The sequence below is a fragment of the Salvelinus alpinus genome, chromosome 11 (assembly GCF_045679555.1).
Source record: "Salvelinus alpinus chromosome 11, SLU_Salpinus.1, whole genome shotgun sequence".
Lineage (NCBI taxonomy): Eukaryota > Metazoa > Chordata > Actinopteri > Salmoniformes > Salmonidae > Salvelinus > Salvelinus alpinus.
In genome coordinates, this window is record NC_092096.1 from 39,160,969 (window position 1) to 39,178,770 (window position 17,802).

General features: G+C 41.9%; 1 protein-coding gene across 6 annotated transcripts in view; it reads right to left on the reverse strand.

Moving 5' to 3' along the window:
- Positions 1–2,350: 2,350 nt before the first annotated feature.
- Positions 2,351–17,802, reverse strand: part of LOC139534122 (GRAM domain-containing protein 4-like) — a 77,813-nt gene continuing 62,361 nt past the window's right edge. For 4 of the 6 annotated variants that reach the window (XM_071332905.1, XM_071332903.1, XM_071332907.1 and 1 more), the window contains 15 exons: positions 17,416–17,560; positions 16,176–16,201; positions 15,957–16,048; positions 14,858–14,949; positions 11,346–11,394; positions 11,154–11,225; positions 10,998–11,041; positions 10,650–10,759; positions 10,093–10,247; positions 9,538–9,555; positions 6,350–6,494; positions 6,120–6,213; positions 5,772–5,862; positions 5,545–5,613; positions 2,351–5,454 (listed from right to left, as the gene is read on the reverse strand). In XM_071332905.1, coding sequence (XP_071189006.1) covers positions 5,341–5,454; positions 5,545–5,613; positions 5,772–5,862; positions 6,120–6,213; positions 6,350–6,494; positions 9,538–9,555; positions 10,093–10,247; positions 10,650–10,759; positions 10,998–11,041; positions 11,154–11,225; positions 11,346–11,394; positions 14,858–14,949; positions 15,957–16,048; positions 16,176–16,201; positions 17,416–17,560 — 1,316 coding nt within the window. In that variant the 3' untranslated portion in view covers positions 2,351–5,340. The remainder of the gene's footprint in view (positions 5,455–5,544; positions 5,614–5,771; positions 5,863–6,119; positions 6,214–6,349; positions 6,495–9,537; positions 9,556–10,092; positions 10,248–10,649; positions 10,760–10,997; positions 11,042–11,153; positions 11,226–11,345; positions 11,395–14,857; positions 14,950–15,956; positions 16,049–16,175; positions 16,202–17,415; positions 17,561–17,802) is intronic. The other 2 variants (XR_011666914.1, XM_071332904.1) reach the window with 2 other exon arrangements.

A 17,802-nucleotide genomic window follows, 5' to 3' on the forward strand; every position in this document is an offset into this window, starting at 1 on the left:
AGATTGGTAGCTAGCTGGAGTAAGTTTTTATATATTTCCAAATTAATCTGGTGATCAAGCTAAAGCTGGTGGTTCAGTCGGTGCTCTGCTTATTCAGGCAGTACGAGCTAGCTAAACAGAAGGCTTTGAGGAGCATCTGTGTGACGTCGCGCACTCAAGACGGGTCAAACAATCACCCGACGGGACTCGTGAATATTTATGACGCTGTCCCCAGTCATCCTTTGCCAGGAAATTTTGCGTCCAGTTGCGGAACGAGATTCTGTGAAGATGACGTAGGTCGTCATAAATACGTCACAATGTGTATGGGCATAACATGGTTCCACTTCTGACACCGCCAAAACAACCACTGGCAGCGATCTGATCAAGTAGCCGTAAACTCCCTAATACTTCATCACCAAAGCCTCCTCACCTAAATCTCCCGTTGTCAAAGTTATCCGACTTCTTATGAATATTTAAATATGAAGTTTCCTATCAGAGGATTTAGTTGTTCTCCCTTGCATGAAAACCCTTCATTAATTAAGGAATTGGATTGCACAAAGGGGATAATCTCCTGTTGTTTCTCTTTCTCTCGCTCTCTCTCTCTCTCATCCTTAATGTTGGCGTAGAGCCCAAACTGTTAGATGATTGTGGATGGTAATGAGCTGGTGCAATGTTTACCCGAGACGCATGGTCTGCGACACGCGGGGGAGGTGGGAAGAATTGTTTTAATGATGTTGATTTGCCTTATATTTGAGGAGGGGGAGCGTTTTGACTGATCAGCAGATGCTTAAGTTTAAGAGGGGCACACCACAGATGTTTGCTCAACGTTGCACAGAGAAACACCGCTAATTCCCCCACACATATTTGAAAGGGTCTTAGCCTCTCAGATAAATTCAACAAGTGTACCGGAGTGATACATTTACTTGGGTTTGTTTTTGTTGTCTCTTCTCTTCGTCAGTAAATTTTCAAGTAACATGTTTTGTGTTTTCTTATTTTTTCCCTCCTGAACAACAGTAAACAAAAACGTGCTCACTGGTTGCCAGAGGCAAAGTCTATAGCCTATCCATTACGTTACTGCAGACCTTGGGCTCTATTCAATCTGTACCATAGAAGTTCAGCATTACAGCATGTTTGAAATTTAAACAATGTTCCCGAGTCAGTGGAGATTACATACAAGTCGGCTCAGTCGAAAAATATCCTTTAAATTTCAATTGTGCAAATCTGGAACACTTCATCGACACAGATCGAATAGAGCCCCTTGTCTCAAATCACTCTAATGACAGAGGATCAATAGCCCTGCCGTTCATAACGGTAATTGCTTTCTCTGAGGCTCTGAGCATATAATCTGTGTATTGTGGGCAAACACTAGCCAAAATGGAAAACACTGCGAATGAGTCTTGACGGCGGCTTGACCCCAACTAGCCTCCCCTCATTCCGCAGAGTTTGGCAGCTTAGTATGAGCAAGGGGCGGATGGATAATAAAAAGTGACACTGTCACTTGCTGTCACCACATTGCCTTCATTTCTGCTTTTTCCCCAAGAGAGAGAACATTGTGTATGCTCCATGACAGTGGAGGGATGTGATTTGTCTAGAGGGCTGGCTGGTGTCAAAATGTATCTCTTTTATACATATACTGTTTACAGTATATAATATGTGTATATATATATATATAAATAACTATATACATTTGAAGTCGAAAGTTTACATACACTTAGGTTGGAGTCATTAAAACTCGTTTTTTCAACCACTCCACAAATTTCTTGTTAACAAACTAGTTTTGGCAAGTCGGTTAGGGCATCTACTTTGTGCATGACAAGTCATTTTTCCAACTATTGTTTACAGACAGATTATTTCACTTATAATTCACTGTATCACAATTCCAGTGGGTCAGAAGTTTACATACACTAAATTGACTGTGCCTTTAAACAGTTTGGAAACTTCCTGAAAATAACACCATGGCTTTAGAAGCTTCTGATAGGCTAATTTTTTCTCCAATTTGTAAGTCGCTCTGGATAAGAGCGTCTGCTAAATGACTTAAATGTAAATGTAATTGACATCATTTGAGTCAATTGGAGGTGTACCTGTGGATGTATTTCAAGGCCTACCTTCAAACTCAGTGCCTCTTTGCTTGACATCATGGAATCAGCCTTTGGGAGTTATTCACCTTATGCCACTGCCCTCTAGTGTCTAAAGGGTCATTATCAGCCTCCATCCATCTGTCCTGCAGTGACATCAAGTTGCCGAATGTGGGAATTGCAGTCAGCACTCGACCACACCATCTCCTACTACAGTACCTTCGTGTTAATTTGGAATGACTAACATTCTCATAATTATCTATAGGTGTACTACAAAGGATAACAATACAGAGAAGGCCAAATACTTAATTCATTTTATTTATATTTTTAAAAAAATGGACACCACATATTTTACAATGGACATTGTTCTCTTTAAAAATCAATGGATTACGTTATTGTATAGAAATTCCTCTTTCGTCATTTTAGTCCTCGGACCCACAGATGACAAATAATTACCCACAACTGACAGATGATTGCAGTATATTGAACTTTGCAGTGATATACTGTATGGGAATATCATGAAGTAATTGACTAATGTTTACATTTGAGTTACAACTCATACTTGGTTAACACAACGAGAGCCACAGAAGTCAAAACCAATAGAAACCAGTGGACAGAAGGTCTCGGAGTCGCCATGATGACCTCTGCTGTCTGTAAGGAAGGCCTGTGAGTGATCCAAAAATAGCTAAAAGATTATGATTTTACCATGTACTGCACGCCACTACCATTAGAACGATCACTGACGTTTTTTTTGCAGCGTGATTGACGTGCAATATAATCTGACTAGAATGTTCTCTGATGTCACCGTCTATCTACTGTTAGCCTGGTCCCAGATCTGTTACTATATGCTTGATCCAACTCCTCTGACTTTCATTACCACGCTATGCAGTACATGTATAGTATTTGCCATGACAACAAACTCAACAGAAGAGCTAAACTTTAGCTTTAGCTATTAAAGCATTATAAAACAGATCAGAGATCAGGCTTACGTTTGCTGTTGGGATGACGGTGAGCAGCAGAGGTTGTCCTGAGACCAGTCTGAGCCGATTTAAAAGCTGACAGTTGACACAGTAATTCAAACGCAAGAGGAAGATATCTGTCCAGTCTTCATAACTCCACCTGTGGCTAGGAGCTCAAACCGACAATCCAAACAAAAGAAAAACAAAATCAATTAAAGGTTTTTAACCCAACCTTCAGTAAACATCAGTGTAGGCAGAGTATGGCGGGCAGTAAAAGAAAGAAATTACGTTTTGGCAAGAAAACAATGTAACTAAGCGTTTACAGCAGTAACACAATACATTCAGTATGCTTCTTTTAGGACAGACCCTGATTGCAGATTTCAAAGTTAGTTGTTACTAATCCACTAAGAAAGGTTCCAGGTAAGCATTAAGACTACAGTAACGTACAGTCAGACAATCATTCAATCAACACACTAACATCATGAGTTCCTTAGACAATAGACAATCTCCAGAAATGATATTTCGTATCCAGTCGTAACACAACTGGAGATTGGGTTTTGTAAGACAATAACTAACAAAGTTTATATGGGCTTGTTAACAGTGTGGGAAGATGAACGCGTTTTAGGGGACTAGCTTGTTGTGCTGAGGCAAAAAAATGGATCCGAGAGCATGGTACAATCTCCTCTCTTATTTGCAGTAAACGATAAACGAGAAATATTTACCCACAATAACTCTTCCAGCCATCTTACAAAACACAGAAAGTGTGCACATCCACTTAGTTTGGCATTCATTACAATTCTACATATCAAACCTATCTGAGAAATAAAAGACCAGCTTAAATCCCAAATGGTGACAATAATAAAGTGACATTAAAATATTCAGTTCAAACGTCTACTTCATCCTGCTGTCAATGAATACTACAGAACTAGGCCAGTTGACTGACTCGATTTGCATTGAAATACTGAGATAAGTCATCCAGGAGTTAACTAGTTACTAGTCAAGTTAACCAAGTTAAATTACTTCTTAACAGGACAGCATATTGTACACATCTGACCACTCCAGTGTTAATACTACAGGTTGGTATTAGTGGTATTACCGTAGAACTACTATAGTACTACTATACCGTAACATGTCACTAAAAACTGAAGTAACACAGGTTTTGGGTCTTAGTATGTTTATGTGACCTACAGTATGCACCTTAAGAATGTGTTGGCCTACTAGGCTAAAGCCAAGGCATTAACTTAGGCCTCAGGGTTACTCAGCACACAAGTTTAGTTCACTGAACCAGTTATGTTACATTTAAACTATGTACCTTCAGTTTAGACACATTACTCAGGGTTTAGGTCTGTTATGGCTCTCTCTAACAGTGAGTGTGCTTTAGTTTTATAACACAATCCACAGATCCAGGACATACTTTAACAAAGTCCAGTTCCTCATCATGCCATTGGTTATTACAGAAATAAGCAGAATTCAAAAGAAAGGCATTTGAAAACATTTCACAATGAACATCATCGCCAAGGTCCCCACTACTGTACGTGACACAGTACAGTTCAGTAGTGAGTGTTGAAAGTATAACACACACACACGTCATATGCGAAAAGACACCTGAAAGCAAACGGTTTGTTGCTGAAATGTGCATGCGTGTCTCCACAGAAAATCCACAGCAACGATGTAAACTAACGGAAAAGGCTTCGTGTCATGTTGAACGTTGTTCAGGAGTTGGCTCGACTTTCTCACAGCTTTTTGTTTTCTACACAAACATCTAGCTACCGTACGGCATACTGTCTGTACGGTTCCGTGCAGGACCAGCAGTAACAGTTACACTGACTCAGACTTTGCGAGAAAGACAGAGAGAAGACAGGTGAGTAGAGACGCACTGTCTGGGCAGCACACACACACACACACACACACACACACACACACACACACACACACACACACACACCTCTGAAGCGAATTAAAGCTGTCAGTCAGGCAAGCAGGCAGGAGAGCCAGCTCCTTCTCCTATGATGAGATGCGTGTTAAAAATGTCCCCCCCATCCCTTCTTCTTCATCCCCCTCATCCACGTTCCGACATAGAAAGAGTGCAGGAATGTGTGCACCATCCCTATTGGACTACAAGTCCCACCTCCAGACAGACGCGCGCACAGACACCTCTCAGTCATAAAAGAGAAGATTGTCCAGTCACTCTAAATAAGAGAGGGAGGAGAACAGGTGTGTGTCCTGTCACTTTCCCCCAATTGTCTTTCCTCCAGCCAGGGAGGGTTCAGAGGAAGGTGGCCCAGCCCTGACCCCAGCCTTGCCCTCTGTCCATGGGGATAGCAGGGCTACAGCTCAGGGCTGCCCGAGGGTGGCCTGGAGGTGGTAATGATCTTCATGTACTGGGTGAAGATCGCCTCAAAGGCCTCGTCTCGATGGATCATGGCACCAAACACCAGAGGCTGAGGAGACACAGAAACCCACAAATAAATGGTATTATTTGTAAATATGTAAAGGATAATAAATGGTCAAATGAGTCTTTATTTCCATACCTTCTGTGTGGCGGGAGTGGCTATGGAGATTCCCATTCCAGACCCAGGTAAAACAGACAGCACTTTGTACTGGGAACAGAGAAGAGATGGTATCAGATGCATACAACTATGATAGATTCATTTCAAAAGAACCTATCAGTTGTTGGAAGATGCATTTCAGGATATCACAGAAAACATAGAAACGATATGATAAAAATATTGAATTAGCTGAGAGTGTAGATAGACACCTTCTGGATATCTGTGATGTCCACCAGCTTAATGACCTTATTCTTCTTGGATGAGGCCGATTTGGAACTGGAGCTCTCGAAGCACAGATAACTGAGAGACAAAGAGACAGATGGTGAGAGAAGAGGAGAGATAGAACGATGGAGAGACGAGTCAGCACAAAGCATCCGCTCTTGGATCTAGCTCTGAGAATCTGCAACATAATGGCACTATTTCGTGGCATGTTGTATACACCCACATTAGAGAGTAAAGATAGCACCCCAAAAAGGAATAGCAGACCACGAGGTGAAAAGCTATTGTGATTAAGTACTTGAAGAGACAAGCTAGTGTGATGAGGTAGGTCTACTTGCTTCTCTGTAACGTAGAGCATGCCGTTTCGAATGTAGTCGGTTGGCATCTTCCGGTCTCTGTTGATGAGGCAGCACCTCCACCCATTCTCACACACTGTAGACACACACACACACAAAAATAGTTATTACAAGCAGCTGGACAGCGCCCCAAAAGCATTAAAAAAAAGTAAATAGCAGGGGGAAAATATTTTTTTTTATAAAAATATTTTAGGTGCAGTAAGTCCTCTGACCTGGTAGAGGGCGCTCATTCTCTGAGACGTTGAAGATCTCATGAAAGGCTCCCTTCTTGGTGCTATGAATCCTGGCGCTGTCACCATCCAGGCTTACACCGCACGGAACGGTTGCTAAGCTACCTCTTGCCACCACAGGCTGAATCTAGAGGGGAGGAGGAGGGGAAGTGGGAGGAGGGGGGGACGAGGAGAAGGAGGATTTGGGGAGCGGGTGGAGGAGGAAGGGGAAGAATTTTACTACAGAGCACTACTGTAGCCGTCTTCCACTATGGATTCTCTCGGAGACTAAACTGGTAGACAGCCTCTCACATAGAGGAAACATAAGATGGAGGCCATTCATCTGTACACAGTAGGAGTACGTACTCCTCGTAACATAGCCTTGCAAACAACTTGCGGCTTATCAAACATCAGCCTCAGGGTGAGGGTCTCGTGCAAAGCGCAGAGCAGTTCCGACCCCCCCCAGACACAGTACACTTACAGTACATGTAGGTAGTCATCTCGGTTAGTTTCATTTCTAAGTGAGGACATTTTGTTATTTAACTTAATTTATTTAATTATCTGTGTTCTAAGGGTATCCTCTACTCTTCTGCCCTGAAGTGTTCACTGGTTCACTACCCCTCATATATAATTATAGTGGACCATTTCCCACCTGTCTTTTGCCTATGCATGCTTACACCCACCAATCCAATGTTTTTAGTGAAGGCTAAATCCCTGAAGGGGGGTGAGCGAGTGCACACTTCAGGCAGAGGGGTGGGGGGGGGGAATCAGAGGTCAGTGTAGAGTATAGACAGGATGGTATAGTAGTGGATTAGTTAGTGCTTGTAATGCTGGGAGTGAGAGTAGGGAGCTCTGCAGATAAATGGCCATGCCATTTACAGCTACAGTACAATATACTCCCTCATGCTGCAGGCAGGCAGGCCCCTAACTATACCAGCAGATAGACGGGATTATTTGTAATGTTACATAGAAGTAGAATAGAGTAGAAGTCTTCGAATAGCTGTAGAATAAGTCTTAGTTACATGGTTGGGGAATTCAGACACAATAGTTGGCTCTGTTTATCAAGGGTCACCTGGTAAATGATTCTAATTGAGTGATTGTTATACAAAGCCTACTACCAATTGGAATCACAAGAAAGTTTTACCTTACCTGATTGTCTTACCATCGATATGAAGGAATACACATTTTAGTGTTCTAGAGGTAAACTATGGGGGAAATAAAGGTGCTACTGTAAACCGGACAATAGTGTATCCTACTCTAGTCACACTAAAGTTGATTTTGACAGTGCTGGTTTGGGGTTGTGTCAGCACACTGAACACCTGGTTACTACAGAGTATGTCTGTGAAAATGGATTCAAAAAAAAAAAAGTCAAATGAATTCATAAATTGTATCAATTAAGACTGGTTCAATTAAAACTTAGTAAGTGTCTCTTTTGGACTGAGTTTGACGTTATGTCATTATGGCCCACTAAAAGTGGATACATGCATTGATATTTTTGATCCATTTATTCACAAACACTCAGTTAATGTTGGGAGGTTTGTCGTGAACCACACACACACACGCAGTGCGCACACACATACAGACAGACTACCGGTCAAAAGTTTTAGAACACCTACTCATTTAAGGGTTTTTGTTTATTTGTACTATTTTCTACATTGTAGAATAATAGTGAAGACATCAAAACTATGAAATACCACAAAAGGAAATATGTAGTAACAAAAAAAAAAAAAAAGTGTTGAATTGTAGAATTGTATATTTTATATTTGAGATTCTTCAAATAGCCACCCTTTGCCTTGATGACAGCGTTGCACACTCTTGGCATTCTCTCAACCAGCTTCACCTGGAATGCCTTTCCAACAGTCTTGAAGGAGTTCCCACATATGCTGAGCACTTTTTGGCTGCTTTTCCTTCACTCTGCGGCCCAACTCGTCCCAAACCAGCTCAATTGGGTTGAGGTCGGAGATTGTGAAGGCCAGGTCATCTGATGCAGCACTTCATCACTCTCCTTCTTGGTCAAATAGCCCTTACACAGCCAGGGGGTGTGTTGGGTCATTGTCCTGTTGAAAAACAGATGATAGTCCAACTAAGCACAATCCAGATGGGATGGCGTATCGCGGCAGAATGCTGTGGTAGTCATGCCGGTTAAGTGTGCCTTGAATTCTAAATAAATTACAGACAGTGTCACCAGCAAAGCACTCCCACACCATAACACCTCCTGGGGAAATACACATGCGGAGAACATCCGTTCACCCAGACCGCGTCTCACAAAGACACAGCGGTTGGAACCAAAAATCTCAAATTTGGACTCCAGACCAAAGGACAAATTTCCACCAGTCTAATATCCATTGTTCGTGTTTCTTGGCCCAAGCAAATCTCTTATTATTATTGGTGTCCTTTAGTAGTGGTTTCTTTGCAGCAATTCGACCATGAAGGCCTGATTCACAGTCTCCTCTGAACAGTTGATGTTGAGATGTGTCTGTTACTTGAACTCTGAAGCATTTATTTGCACTGCAATTTCTGAGGCTGGTAACTCCACTGAACTTGTCCTCTGCAGCAGAGGTAGCTCTGGGTCTTCCATTCCTGTGGCGGTCCTCATGAGAGTTTCATCATAGCGCTTGATGGTTATTGCAACTGCACTTGAAAAAACCTTCAAAGTTCTTGAAATGTTCCATATTGACTGACCTTCATGTCTTAAAGTAATGATGGACTGTCATTTCTCTTTTCTTATTTGAGCTGTTCTTGCTATAATAATGCTTTGGTCTTTGACCAAATAGGGCTATCTTCTATATACCCCCTACCTTGTCACAACACAACTAATTGGCTGAAACGCATTAAGGAGGAAAGAAATTCCACAAATTAACTTAAGGCACACCTTTTATTTGAAATGCATTTCGGATGACTACCTCATGAAGTTGGTTGAGACAACGCCAATAGTATGCAAAGCTGTCATCAAGGCAAAGGTGATTTGTTTAACACTTTTTTGGTTACTACATGATTCCATATGTGGTATTTCATAGTTTTGATCTCTTCACTATTATTCTACAATGTTGAAAATAGTAAAAATAAAGAAAAACTCTTGAACGAGTAGATGTTGTAAAACTTTAGACCGGTAGTGTATATACATGTTTTAGCTGGTGGCACACACAGGCACTACGTAACGTAAGGGGACAGAGGCACACCAGAGTCCCTACCTTCTCAGACCCAGACAGCTGAGAGAGAGAAACAAAACACAACGTATAGTGACAGTCACTAAAGCAAAGCCCATCTAGCACCACTAACATTACTGTCAATTGACTGAGGAAATAAACCAAGATAGCCATTGCAAACACTCACAGTCTCGCACACACACCACACACACGACAGAGCATGACATTCAGGTGACAGTGTCGAGGAATATTAAGTTTGTATAAAGTAAGGGTTCAAAATAAAAAGGGTTAAGGCTCATCATAAGATAAAATAAATTACAACGTTGGTTTGACAGTAGTTACAAAAATTCTTTAAAAAAAATAAAAAATCTATCCTTCAGTTGTAATAGCTACTTTGGGGTTTAGTTATTTAGCATTTGGATAAAGGCCAATTTTAGGGAAGTTTGGGTTGGATAAAGAATTGGTTCCTTTCTCTATGGGGTGAAGTTATTTTTTTAAGTTGTCAGATGACAGCCTGTGTGTTATTGTATACCGTATATGCTGTGTACGTGTGTGTGGATATGTGCGTCTGTGTATGCATTCATAAGTGCGTGTTCTCACCCGTCGGGACATTGTAGCGTTGGTCCTCTCCTTCAGCTGTGGATCAGTTGGTAGGTTGTTCCAGTCGATGTGAGGTGTGTCATATTTGTCCCTCAGCTTGGGACAGCTCTTAAACAAGAAGTCTATGATGAAGAATTTGATCCCTGCATACAGTCCTGAGAGCGAGAGGGAAAAAATGTCATATAATTTTTTTTATTTTTTTAAAGTTGACAGTAATGTTGTAAAAGTACAATGATTGTACCAAAACATATGTTGGTATACTTTTTTTATCTACACGTTTTATGTATTTCATAAAACGTGTGTCTGCTGTAAACTAAATGGCTCAGTCAGTCTCCTTCCTCTTAAAGCCTCCACAGCCAACAACAGGGAACACACAGGAGAAGACCAATTGCTTTAGAGAGGAACAAAAATTGTGCCAAGAGACAATGCCCTCGAGCAGCAAAGAGAATAAAGTGGTGTTTTTATATTGAATGTTACGTAACCATAGCATTTCACTCCGTGTGTGTGTGTGTGAGGGCTACAGCAGCGTGTGTATGATTGTGTGTGCGTGTACTCACCAATCATGAAGCCCACGAGTTTAAAGGGCAGTATGCAGGAGGAGAGAAAGGCAACCCACAGGCTTATGTAGAGCTTCTGAGTGATCTCAGGCTGCACCCACATGAACAGGCTGAACACACACACACACACACACACACACACACACACACACACACACACACACACACACACACACACACACACACACACACACACACACACACACACACACACACACACACACACACACACACAGAGAGAGAGAGAGAGGGCGATAGCGAGAGGGAAACCGTTTGATCAACTATTCAGTCCAACTTAGAGAAAGAGAATAGAACGGTAAGACAGTGAAACAGCCATTTCTTACTTACTTCTTTATTTTCTCCAAAACATCCGCCATCTTACCAAAAAGGTTCTGTGAAAAAAGCCCAACAAAATGACTTTTACGAAACACACAATGTCAGAATGTGGTGTGTTTGCGTGTATGTACGCGTGCTTGTGTATGTGTGTGTTCACTACTACTGTACCTGGGCTTTTTGTGCAACGTCAAGCACTAACTGGAACTTTTCAGACACAGTCAAGTCATCCTTTGACGGTTCCTACATGAAACAAACCCAAAATTTAAAATCAGCTCATTCCATTCCAAAAAAGGTAGGAAATACGACAGGCCACTTCCTGTGAGGTCAGAGGAAGTCATGTGAAAATGGGAGGTCTCTTACTATAGGATCCGTAATATCCGGCACAATGCTCCACTGAATCCTCCAACCTCTGAAAAGGAAAAAAAGGGAAGAGATCAAAATAAATGTAAAGATGTCAAAACTCTAAAGCAGGGATGGACAACTGGTGGCCCGCACCTGCGGATCAATTTCAATTCCTTTTTTTAGAACTCAGTCGGGGTCTCAACTTACTGTTGAGAGTTAGAATAATAGAATACAAAACATTTGGTTGTGCATCAGTCAGTCACTCAGAATTCACTTAAATAATTTTTTAGATTGGCAAGTTAGTCTAGCAGCCAGCTATCTACACTTATAGTAATCATTGTTGAATTACCGACAGGGGGGCACCCATTGATTTTATAAGTCACTCAGAATTCATGCAATTCTCTCTCTCCACCCAATGGCAAAATGAGTAGAATTGCAGGAAATTAAATCTGCAACTTCAATTTTCCCTCTGCTGTCAAGAGGGCCGCTAAAAATGTTTTGTTCGCAAGGTGCGGGGAGGGTTAAAGTTTTGCTTAGGGTCCCCTAAAAGACTAGGGATGGCTCTGACTGCATGTGTGGGTATGGATGAGGGTACAGAGACCTGCGAGCCACTGCGGTCCCCCACGATGAGTTCAGATTTTTGGTGGCCCCCACTCCAATCAAAGTTGCCCATCCCTGCTCTAAAAGGACTCTGTGAAAATGAGTTGCCCCACATTAAATAAATAGGTACAGTGTGATTACATGTAATAGAGCATAGTATGAATTTATTGATCCCAACTTGGTAAGTATGAACAAAAATAAAAATGTAAAAGTGTTGGTCCCCTGTTTCATGAGCTGAAATAATGTCACCTAAAATTGTCCATATACAAAAAAAGCAAATTTCTTTCAAATATTGTACACACATTTGTTTACATCCCTATTAGTGAGCATTTCTCCTTTGCCAAGATAATCTATATACACCTGACAGGTCGGCATATCAAGACACAGATTAAACAGCATGATCATTACACAGGTGCACCTTGTGCTGAGGACAATAAAAGGCTGCTCTAAAAATGTGCAGTTTTGTCACAACACAATGCCACAGATGTCTCAAGTTTTGAGCGAGCATGCAATTGGCAAGCTGACTGCAGGAATGTCCAAGCTGTTGCCAGAGAATTTCATCTTAATTTCTCTACCATAAGCCGCCTCCTTTTGGAGAATTTGGTAGTACGTCTAACCGGCCTTACAACCGCAGATCACGTGTAACCACGCCAGACCAGGACCTCCACATCACCTGCAGGATCGTCTGAGACCAGCCACCCGGACAGCTGATGAAACTGGGTATGCACAACCAAAGAATTACTGCACAAACTGTCAGAAACCTTCTCAGGGAAGCTCATCTGTGTGCTCGTTGTCCTTACCAGGGTCTTGACCTGGCTACAGCTCTGCATCGTAACCGACTTCACCTTCGATGGCCACTGGCACGCTGGAGAAGTGTGCTCTTCACGGATCAATCCTGGTTTCAACTGTACCGGGCAGACAGCGAGTATGGCGTTGTGTTGACGAGCGGTTTGCTGATGTCAACGTTGTGAACTGAGCGCGCCATGGTGGCGGTGGGGTTATGGTAGGGGCAGGCATAAGCTACGGACAACGAACACAATTGCATTTTATCGACAGCAATTTGAATGCACAGAGATACCGTGATGAGATCCCGAGGCCCATTATTGAGCCATTCAACCGCCACCATCACCTAATTTCAGCATGATAATGCACAGCCCCATGTCGCAAGGATCTGTACCACCTTGCCTGGAAGCTGAAAATGTCCCCGTTTCTTCCATGGCCTGCATACGCAGACATGTCACCCATTGAGGATGTTTGGGATGTTCGTGAAATTTTTGCATGTTGCGTTTATATTTTGTTCAGTGCAAGACATGTGAGCCGAGTTGAGCAGTTGGAAATCCCGCTCACCGCTCTATCGCTCCACGAAAAACCGCTCCAAATAAGCTCCATTCATTAAAATTTAACCAACACCCACCTGTTTTTGTGACTATCTGGACCTACCAATTGGTTTTTAGGGTATTGAAACCAAACCATAAGGATTTGAATTAAAAGTATTTGAATAAACATCAAAAAGGTGAATGTAAGAAGCAAACAATTTCAAAAGAGGCTAACATGTCATATTAACCAGCATATAAAACAAGGTCAGGAGCCAGACAGGGAGCCTAAGAAGGAACGGCTAATAATAGGCTATTATATTTCAAGGCTATAGCCTGCAAATAAATACATTGTGAAGCATTTGCGAGTGCTACACAATAGGCTGGTAGGGACATAAAGCGCTCAGCATTTAAACATTTTGTTGGATTTAAATCATTAGTCTATAAATTGTGACTTACTTATACCATTTAAACGAAAAAAGGCTTATTAGTGCCTTTGAATACATTTTTTGAATACATTTTTAGAAACACAAGTTTGGCCAGTCTGTGGCTTCAGGCTCATGCGATGGTGCCTGGTGAGCTGGCCAGCAGCGGAGAATATTCTCTCCACACTTGCAGAGCCACTGGGGATGCTAAACACCCTTTTGGCCACTCTTGCCAGGCTGGGCAGAGATGCATAGTTGTTTTTTTATTTTTCTATATGTAGGCCTAAAGGTTTTTAAGCTAAATAACCCAATCAAAACGGAAAGCTGCTTGAACGTGGGAATATTCCAGGCCTATTGGACGTCACTACAGTCTCTGGTTCGAATCCAAGCTGCATCACTTCCGGCCGTGATTGGGAGTCCCATAGGGCAGCGCACAATTGGCCCAGCATTGTCCGGGTTTGGCCGGGGTAGGCTGTCATTGTAAATAAGAATTTACAATGGAGAACCGACTTGCCTACTTAAATAAATGTTAAATAAAATTAAAATAATATTGGTTCAAAATCAATTTTGGCCTATTGTATAGGTAATAGAATGAAAATGAACAAAAAGTTTAAGAGATCAAATGTTTTGTTTATAAATACTTTGCTACAATGACACACTTTGTTACACACACACCTCACTCCCTTCTTTTAGCATGTGCACCTAGTAAGTACACCATCATGCTTTTTGGATACATGTCTTTTCAGATTCCACAATGATTCTTTAGTTGTGGACACTACATCAGCGCACCTTGATTTAGCATCTGTGTGTTTTATCAGTTTCTTTATGAAAATATTTAGTGAATACCATTTCAGTAGCTAAAGCAAGGGGCTATAGCAGCACACAAGTAAACTACAAATGCATGCTAGGGTGGGCATGCCCTGAGCTAATGAAATGAGCGCTGCTGGAGCAAAATTGGAGCGGGTGAGAAGGCCGATGCTCCAGCCTTTGGGAATTTCGCTCCACGCTCCAGTCAAAATGGGCACGCTCCACTACTCGCTCCAGCTCCACTCATATACTCTGGTTCAGTGTAGCTGCATCACTCATCATCATCATCAATAAATTAAAATGAATGTACAGTTCAGTGTAGTTGCATCACTCATTATCACCAATAAATGGCAATTTGTGTGTGGGTGTAGTATGCTTGTCTTACTTAGCAATGAGGTAATTCAAGGAGAGCCTCAGGATGGCCAAGAAGAGGAACATGGGGATGGCCCAGCCATGCCACGCAGCATTCATGTATATCTGAGACAGGAGGAAACACAAGTGACATTCATCATTATATACACTACCTAGCCTACATCATATTTCTCACAATCAGATTTAATATACAAGTCTTCCAAATGACAAGCGCTACTGAATATAGGAGATTTGGGACATTGAATGAGAGGAACTTGAAGAGACAAGCATTAGATTAGACATTTGGTCGATATCTCTATAGAATAGCATGTGTCAAAGCCTTGAGATAATGTTTACAGTAGTACATTTTTTAAATGTTTAATTAACCTTTATTTAACTAGTCAAACTTATACAGGACAGCTCACTAAAGGGATAGTTCACCCAAATTACATATTAGTTTCCTTACCCTGTAAGCAGTCCATGGACATGGTATGACAGAAATCCATGCTTGGTTTTGTTTGCCTGGTGTCACGTTCCTGACTTGTTTTCTTTTGTCTGGTATTTATTTTAGTTGGTCAGGGCGTGAGTTGGGTGGGTTTGTCTATGGTTGATTTTCTATGTTGGGATTTTTGTGTTCGGGCTGGTATGATTCTCAATCAGAGGCAGCTGTCATTCGTTGTCCCTGATTGAGAATCATACTTAGGCAGCCTGGGTTTCACGTGTTTTGTGGGTGTTTGTTTCCGTGTTTGTATTCGTGCCACACGGGACTGTTGTCGGTTGTATTCATTTTGTTATTTTGTTCCATGTTAGTGTTCAGTTTCGATTTAATAAATTATCATGAGCACTACCCACTCTGCGTGTTGGTCCGATCCATGCTCCTCCTCGTCTGAGGAGGAGAACGACTATGACGACCGTTACACCTGGCCATGTTTCCAAATGCTAACTTATTACATGTGTGGCACAACTCCAATGCAAGTCAATGGTACTGATATTAGCATTTTTCGCACTTCATGTCCAAATCATCCTAAAGTTCCTCAAATTAATTGTGTAGCTCAATGAAGTTACTTTTAGATGATTTGGACACAACTTGCATATATCCCTTTAAAAAGACAGATAGGAGCAGTTGTACTCACTATGAAGGAAATAGCTGAGGTGTATACTGAGTGCCAGTTGGATAAGGCTGAGAGGTTCCTCATGAAGTTAGTTACCGGTCTGGCTCCTCGCTCTGGGGAAGAAAAAAAAAAGAAAAAAAAAATCAGTCATCAACCTATTGTCACATTACAACAATATCTGACAACAGTAGCTCAATGGCAGAAAGTTCTGAGTGGGTATTAAAATCAATAAATACTCACTGAGTCGCCTCATGTTTTCTGTTAGCCTGGAGAGAGAGAGAGGGACACACAATGGTAGATGAAACAACATGAAAGTCGCTCTGGATAAGAGCGTCTGCTAAATGACTTAAATGTAAATGTAAATGTAATGAACTTTAGCATGCCCTTTACACAGACACCACACCGTGGGGGAACAGAATTCTCAAACATCTCCTAAAAGAGCGAAATACTTCCTGCTTAGCGGAGGTGGCAACACTTCAACCCACTGATCATTCTGTTCATGAGTCACACAGCGGCGAGGAGGGAAGAATGAAGAGCTCAATCTATTTCTCTGTTCTCTCCATTCTCCACAAGGTCAGCTACAATACAGTGCATCCTTTATTTCTAGAGCTTTCTACCTGCGCTGCCAACTTTTATCCAATCCGTGAGCACTTCAAACTGTGTATGTATGCGTGTGTTTACAGTAGCCTCCTGCCTAAGGTCACAATCTGATCTGCGCTTAGCAGGAAAATGAGCCAAGTCCTAGACTGAACCCAGCTTGCTTCAAATGGAGTAAAGAGGAGCATGACATATGAGTTGCATCTCATATGTCACCATTAGGAGTTTACCCCCTAATGGTAAAGGTTAGAATTGGGGGATAGTGAAGCTGATCCTAAATCAGTGCACCGAGGGCAATGTCTTATAGCCTCAGTCAATGGCTGCAGGGAGTTGTAGTGTGGTCAAACCACCACCAGAGGGCACAGACATTGTATTCACTCCCTGTGGCTAATCTGCCTTACACAACCTCCTACTAAACCCAGACAGGAAGGGCCTACCAGCCAATCAAATGTCTGAACATCACACTAATGTTTCTGTGAGTGTTACATGGTTTCACACCGTTTTAAAATGGCTTACTTCCTACTGAAAACCACACTGGTCATGTTGCTCATGCAGTGATGTGCAATGTATACAGAATGTCCAGATGTCTTGTGTCTGTATAGAATTCCCATCACTACCATTAAGGTTAGGGTAGAAGACTACTACTGTTTCTGTGAGTGGTAGCATACTGGCAATGAGGGGTGCAACAAATACACAATGTTCAGATAATGACTACTACAACAGCCTTTCAATGTGACTGTTGTTTTCACCACCTAGTTCAGTACGTAGAAATAATATTACAAGAACAGACATTGCCATTCAAAACCAATATTCCATGATGGGTGGACCCATTCATTCTATTTCTATGGTTTTGACAACACATCGTAGGAACACAACAATGTACCTTTTAGCACTTAGCGGTTCCTCCGCCTCCACAGTGTTCTCCTCCGGGACGAAGCGGAAGTCTTCTATGTAGACCCCCACCCTGTCGTAGAGCCACCTCCACGCCCGCAAGTACAGGGTCTCCCCCTGTGGCGGCTTCTCTTTGTCTGGAGGGGCCGAGTTGAAGATCATGTTGTCATTAGGCTTCTTTTTTTGGGTGGGTGTTTTATGTCATTGTATACTTGGAAGAGGACTCATGTATGTTCTTTTGTCTTTTATCTTGTTACTGAATATAAATAAACATACATTCAAAAGACAGAAAGAGGGAGAGCGAGAACAAGAGAGAGACGGGAAGAGAGGTTACAGGCAGCACAGGTTTATAATTAGTACAATGAAGTTGCCTCCCTGT